Genomic DNA, 6,800 nt, shown 5'->3' on the forward strand with positions numbered 1-6,800 from the left:
GACATCAGTCAGTTTCCCTCTCTCAATTCGTAAGCGTCACACTTGTCTATTCTCTATAACAGCGGCCTGGGCCCTTCTCTGCCAGGGGCTCAAGTAAAGATCATACTGCTAGCTCTTTTTTGGGCAATGCCTACTCAGGCTGCTAGGCCCTCTTGTGCTTGGACACGTAAGGCTTGGGTCATGGGCCTCTATTAAGCTTAGTGAAAACACCAAACGACAGCTCTAGTTCATATATTCAACAATGGAAGCAAAAGAGAATACAATCTCACAACCAAGCATTGAACTTTTATTCCTTTTATACGAACGTTATGAACGATCTTGCTTGAATATATTTCAATTTATTTACACAAAAACGTTATTAAATTTTTAGTTTGTTCATCAGCAATCACTTGATATTTGAGAACTTACTTCAATTCTATGGATACCACCAGAGGAGTGTCTCCCTTATCAACAACAAATGTTTTTGTAATCTTCTTGCAAAGAGTAGCAATTTCCACCTTATATGTCCCATGAAATCCTCTAAATGTGAATTCTCCTTGCTCATTAATATGCCCACGAGCACCAGTCAGCCACTCTTCTTTAAGAGCAAGGTATCTTTTACCAGCTTCATTGAGTTCACCTTCTGCATTAACCAAGTGAGCATTGTCTCGGCTCATGAACAACTCGCAAGATCCCCAGAGCATAATGCCTTCCACTGCAGGATGAGCATAAGCCTCTCGAAGCATGACTTCCAAATCATCCCCTCTAACATATTCATTAATGGAAGATACATCAAGCTCTGTAAACCAGATTGGAAGACCAAGAATACCCAATTTATCAAGAGCAGAACAGACAATAGGCCCAACAGGACTATCTATATGTCCTTGAATTCCAATTCCTCCAACGGGAGCACCTTGTTCTTGCAAATCAAGAATCTGTGCTATATACTTTTCTGGAGATGATCTGGTGTCATTTCCATCCTCAACATGATAATCATTTACAAAAAGGGTAGCGGATGGATCTATCTGATTGGCAATCTTGAACATGTTTGCACGGATATCTTTGCCCAACTGATCTTGATAGAAAGATCCATGCAACATCTCATTGTTCATGTCATAATGCCTGAATTTTCCCTTGTACCGAGTGAGTAGGCCAGTTAGACGATTTTGAACAGCTTTCTTCAAGTCATTTTTGTTCAGAGCTTTAACCCATGACTGGACTGTGTCTTCGACTTCCCAGAAGATACAATGACCCCGGGTTTCTATGTTGTTTTTAATGCACATGTCCAACATCTCATCAGCATCTCTGTAGTTGAAGTGTCCTTGCTGTGCTTCGGTCCAATACCATTTCAATTCATTTCCAAACACAGCCCAGTTAAAATTTTTCACAAAGAATCTAACAAAATCTTCATTATCTATGTTTGACCTGCTCATACAAGAACCGAAGGGGAAAGTGTTTTGTGTTTGTCTGACTTTAACGAAGGTACCGCTAGAATCCACACCTGAGAATTTCAGGGTGACATCGCGCTTACGGATCTGCATTGCAGAAAAGTAAGAAATTTCCAAATCAAAGATGTGGTACTAATCGAAGGAATTTGATCAGTAATGTAAATGGAAGTATCCAGTTTGAATGTGCTATTCAAATTATGCATGCTTAGGTACCACTTGCATTAATATTAGTATATTTATCAGTGAGGGAAGTATGAAATTGCCTGTGACAATTTTAGTTTGACCAATGTCCAAGTATTGCAACGTATGAAGCAAATGAGATAATATATTATACTCCAAAGAAAAAAAATCCTGCACAGGAAGCATCTCTTTGAATATTCCCCATTAGGCTGCATTTAACAATTTTGAAAGAACATCTAATCAGTTTGAATTATGCAGCAGACCTAGGAATAAGTTTTGTCATTAATTTGTTTAATTTGACATGTTTTCTAGGTATATAATTGATCAAATAACATGGAAATTATAGCAATCAAATTACCTTGTCAGTCTGCCTTCTCAAATGTTTAAATCGTGCCTCTCGGTCAACAGGGAAAATTTGAAGTCCAGCAACCTTGAAGTCAACACCTGGAGCAGGACCTTGCACATAAACCATGACCTTAGACGGCTGCTTTTCAATTCTGAATGACCCACCAATTTCATGCCATCTTTCATTGCTAATCTCAACTTCTCCCCCATTGACCCATTGGTTATCCACTCCAAGTGCAACATTCACATTTTGAGGACCAGTTGCTCCATAACCAATCTTAACCCAAGCAGATACCTGGTATGTCAAGAAGAGTTTGATATTATTTGTGATTATCTGTGCAGGGCCCATCCAAGTCTCTGTGCGTTTACTGGCAAGGATGCAGCAACCGCTTAATGGTTCATGATGTCCAAGGGAGTCCCTTGCCATTGGTGGAAGTATGTGCGGGGAACCAGTTGCAACACCGAGAGTGCAATTACCAAGAGGAAACCACCCATTGGTTCCATCACTCAAATTACTGTTCTGAATTATATTAACTCCATAAGCAGGATTCTGCAAAATAAACACCACATTCTAGTGCTTCAGATGCTAGTGGTTCTACTGAATAAAATGTAGAAATCAAAATTTCAGCTTGAAATATCTCCGTAAAAAACATGTAAAAGATCTTACAGGTTAAAGTTAATGCGTCAACCAATTTAGGCTTTAAACCCTTGTGACTCACCTTCAATAATGCTTTCACAAAAAAACCAGTGCATAAACTGAAGAAAAGTTTAATATTCAAATTACTCAGTTCAACCAACCTCAATTGCTGGAGGAGGTGAGGGAGGTATTTTCTCAGCATGCTTTACAACAAAACTATTGACAAGAATATCAGTGCCTGCAGGTGGACCTTCTATGTAAATTACAACCCTTTTAGGGTTAACATTTAGAAGGAACTTTCCCTGTAACTGTACCCAGTCCTTATCTGTTGCCTGCAGACTACAGAAAAAAAGGCTCTAATGAAAGCAGTCCAATTCTATATAAGTTGATTTGATTGATGAAAATGATAAAAATGATATAATTGCATAAAACCTAAAACCACATATGCACATATCACAAAATTAAAATATAAAAATTCATATATAAAGCCAAATGAATGAAGGGGAGACTAAGAAAATACTGTTTGCAGAGATTCAAGGTGATAAAAGATAATTATATATGGAGATTATATAGAGGGGGAAAAAATGCTAACTTGGCAATGCCTATATATTGTTCTCGGAGATCTGGCGTTTGGACCCATAAAGTAGCCTGCACAACAGCACTGGTAACATTGTTACCAAATATCCGAACTACAGCAACAGCCTCATAAGCTAGCTTTCTCTGCACTCTTCCAGTTATGTCCTGCTGGATTCCGTTCCAGCTCTGGGTACGTTCAGTTGCAGATGCAAAAACTTTTCCATACTGGGGGACAATTTTCCCATCAGCCATCGAATCATGCAAGACAATCTTGCAGCCTCTTCCTGACCAGTTATTCAGGCCATCCTCAAATTTGGGATTTAAAATGATGTTCTCATCTCTAACTCCAGTATTGTGGCATCGATTGCTTGTATCCTTTCCATATCAAAATGAAGAGAAATATTTCAAATTTATCATTAAAAAAAGTACAAATTAAGTTAAATTTAGGGGAAAACTTGACTAATTTGTTATCAAAATAAAATTTGATAGAAACAAACTTCTAAAACTCGTTAATCATTTTAAAAAAAAAAATATCAAAGATTCTGCATTCAGGAAAATGAATAAATTTCTTTGTCTGAAGTTTGACTAAAAAGCAAAATAGGTTTAAGAAGAAAAATTACGCCTAAGTCACTTGGACTGGAGCAGGTAATAACTACTGATTGTATAAGCAAGTCCACTCCAGGAGAAGGGCCTTCCAAGAAAAAAACAATGCGGTCAGGCATGGTTGACAGGGAGAATGTTCCTTCCAACTTTTCCCACCTCTCCTTCGACACAGAAATTCTGCAAGGATAACTTCTATTAAGACAATTTGTATATTACATTTAGAGAAGAAATACAGTAAAGTGAAGCAACAAATCCTTTACTTTCCAATGAACAAATAGCCAATTGGTGAATCCCGATATTCCAGTCTCAAAGTTGCTAGGACATCAGTCAGTCCCTGAATAGGTCCTGATACCCCAACACATGCAGAAACATAATAAGTGGAACCTGGAGAAACCATGTTCGTGATATCTTGCTCCAAGCCCTGCCAGCATTCTTTTCGATTTGAGACAACTGCATAATTACCACCTGGCTTTTTTAAGAATCCTGGGTGACCTAACTCTGTCGAAACCACAAAGTAATCACAGCAATTTGGGTGCCAAGAATGCAATCCTCCAGAGAAGTCATGGTTCATTATGATATTGGTGGCACTGTTGTCACTTGAACCAGCCATGCCTTGGTTTACAATCTGTCAAACAATGCAGAAGTCAGTAAAACTTGGACCATGAAATATCTAATCCAGGAAAATTACTAAAATCACTAATACTGGTTTGATTTTAAAACAGCAATCTCTCACAGAAATGATCATACAACGTTAACACTACAAAAGCTTAGGTTATAAGATCAAATTCCTTGCATTATTTGATAAGGGTAGTCGTTAGGAGCAGGGTTCGAAAAGATTGACAAGACTAAGAAGACCGTGAAAATTCTGCATTCAAGTAAGTTGATAATTAACAATCGGGTCCTTTAAATAATCAATCCATTATCCAACGCATATATACTTTTAATAATTGGCTTCACACATCCATTTTTGTGTTCCTTCTCATCTTTGGAATTTGAAATTCAACTACCAGACTGAGAATTTTTTCAAGGAAGCAAAAAGATAAACAGATAAATAAAATAAAGCAAAATCTCAATCCCAAAGGAGTAAAAACTTGGTCATAATTCCCACCATTAATTCAAATCTAAATAATTTTATTTGCCATGTCAAAAGAAAAAAAAATGAAAAACACTTATTTATGTTCATTTGTAATTTATTTGCAATTCATCACTAGCCTTGGACCATGGAAACATGAAATCAAACAATGAAAGAACACTGGGTGGCTCAATTCACTAAAATCCAAAATGGTAATTCCATAAACAGCAAAACGCACTCCAATGGTAACACAAAAGAGATACCAATCAATCTACAAGAAAAGAATATAAGCTTCAAAACTTTAACAGGAAAACCCAAAGCATTAAAATTACAGAACGGAGAAAAAAAAGCCAATAACTAATCAAACATGTATGGCTGACTCCCTGATGCCACTCACCTGTGGGTTTTGCATGGTTGATGTGAATCTCAACCCAAAGCAAAGATCAAACAAAACAACTATTATAAGAGAAATACAATGGTGGGCATATTTTGACCATAAGTAGTACAATCACGAATAGTTTCTTGCTTTCTTATTTACAAAGAGAACACAAATGAATACCTGGGGATGTTCTTGCCTGTGTCTTGGATGCTCGATTGCTGAAGCGCCAAGATTAGAACCTCCTTATTTTTTAGGCATCGTTTTCGATATTTTCAAAGTGTAGTCTACGAAAAGCGCGCGACCAACCACGGCAAACGAGAGGAATTTTATAATGAAACAATTACTCCATGTAGAGGCAACCATACATCGAATGATAAACCAAATATAGAGTAACAATTAAGACTTCGGGCAAAACCCACTGATTCTTTAACAATCTCCCAGGACCCAGGTAGTCTTCTTGTAGGGATTTAACGAAGCTAAAAAATTAACAAACACGTTTTTTTGTCAGCAAAATAATAATAATAACATACACGATCTCTGTTTTTGTCTTCTTCTTTTTTTTTTTTTTTTTCTTTTTTCATAATATCATCACCTTTCTTCAATTTTGAATATTATTTCATCATGGCCAGTCGACATAAATTATATTATAAAAATATTTAAATTTTAATTTAATATTATCTAAAATTCTTTGAATCAAATTTACTCCAGTTAAAAATAGCTTCGTCATGTATAAGTAGAGAGGTTATCCTCTTCATGTGCCATAAAAAGAAATATTTTTTATCGTGTCTTATCACTTAAATATGTTTAGATTAATTTCTAATTAAAGTATCCACTAAAATTTTTTATTAGAAGAACTTTACATAATATTAAATTAAAATTTAAGTATTATTTTTTACACAAGTTGACGAGTAATGATGAAAGTCAAAATTAAGCCTCTTTTAGGTTAAAATATATATTAAAAACCACCCATGGATCCTCTCTAATCTCAAGCAAAAAAAAAAAAAGTTTTACTCTATCTATATCCTTCTGTGCAAGTAAGGCTCCTGAGAGTTGAGACTTCTCTTGTGCTAAAATTTTTTGTGAGGTAAACTCTATTACCTATAAATGCTTGAATTGGAATAGAAGGTTTAGAGGTTTGGATATGATCAATTATTTATTTGAACACCATTTCTTTTTCTTGTTTTTGGATGAAGTCTTTGATTATGAGGCAAACGCCTTATAGTTTTTTATGTGACGTTGGGTGAGGACCGGCTTTTGATATTTGACTTCCCTAATTGAAAACCATACTTTGAAAGTTATGGGCTTTACAGCTATATATATTGGGAAAGATTGAGTTCATATCAAACAGATGGTGGATTTCACAATTATTAGTGAATTCTTCTGGATTAGGCAAGCCAAAGAATCCCAGCCTAATGGGTAAAAGATACAAGAAACAACATTGGTCCTGCATATAGGAATTTTGCTTTATTTGATATGTTTGATAAGATCATCTCAGTTCTTGTATGCCTGGATGTAATAGTGGACCACCATAGATCCTAAAGAAAATGTTCTTACATACTGTCTATGACTATTGCAAACTGT

At 36.0% G+C, this 6,800-nt stretch overlaps 1 protein-coding gene across 1 annotated transcript; it reads right to left on the minus strand.

The window, feature by feature from the left end:
• Positions 1–265: 265 nt before the first annotated feature.
• LOC110635355 (endo-1,4-beta-xylanase 1) lies at positions 266–5,681 on the minus strand. Its single transcript, XM_021784657.2, has 7 exons — positions 5,400–5,681; positions 4,029–4,393; positions 3,786–3,945; positions 3,182–3,540; positions 2,751–2,928; positions 1,966–2,502; positions 266–1,514 (listed from the first exon to the last, which is right to left on the minus strand). Exons 2-7 carry the CDS (start codon positions 4,376–4,378, stop codon positions 405–407), a joined length of 2,694 nt encoding a protein of 897 aa, XP_021640349.2. The 5' UTR covers positions 4,379–4,393; positions 5,400–5,681; the 3' UTR covers positions 266–404.
• Positions 5,682–6,800: the final 1,119 nt, after the last annotated feature.

Source organism: Hevea brasiliensis, chromosome 2, assembly GCF_030052815.1.
Source record: "Hevea brasiliensis isolate MT/VB/25A 57/8 chromosome 2, ASM3005281v1, whole genome shotgun sequence".
NCBI classification, from domain to species: Eukaryota; Viridiplantae; Streptophyta; class Magnoliopsida; order Malpighiales; family Euphorbiaceae; genus Hevea; species Hevea brasiliensis.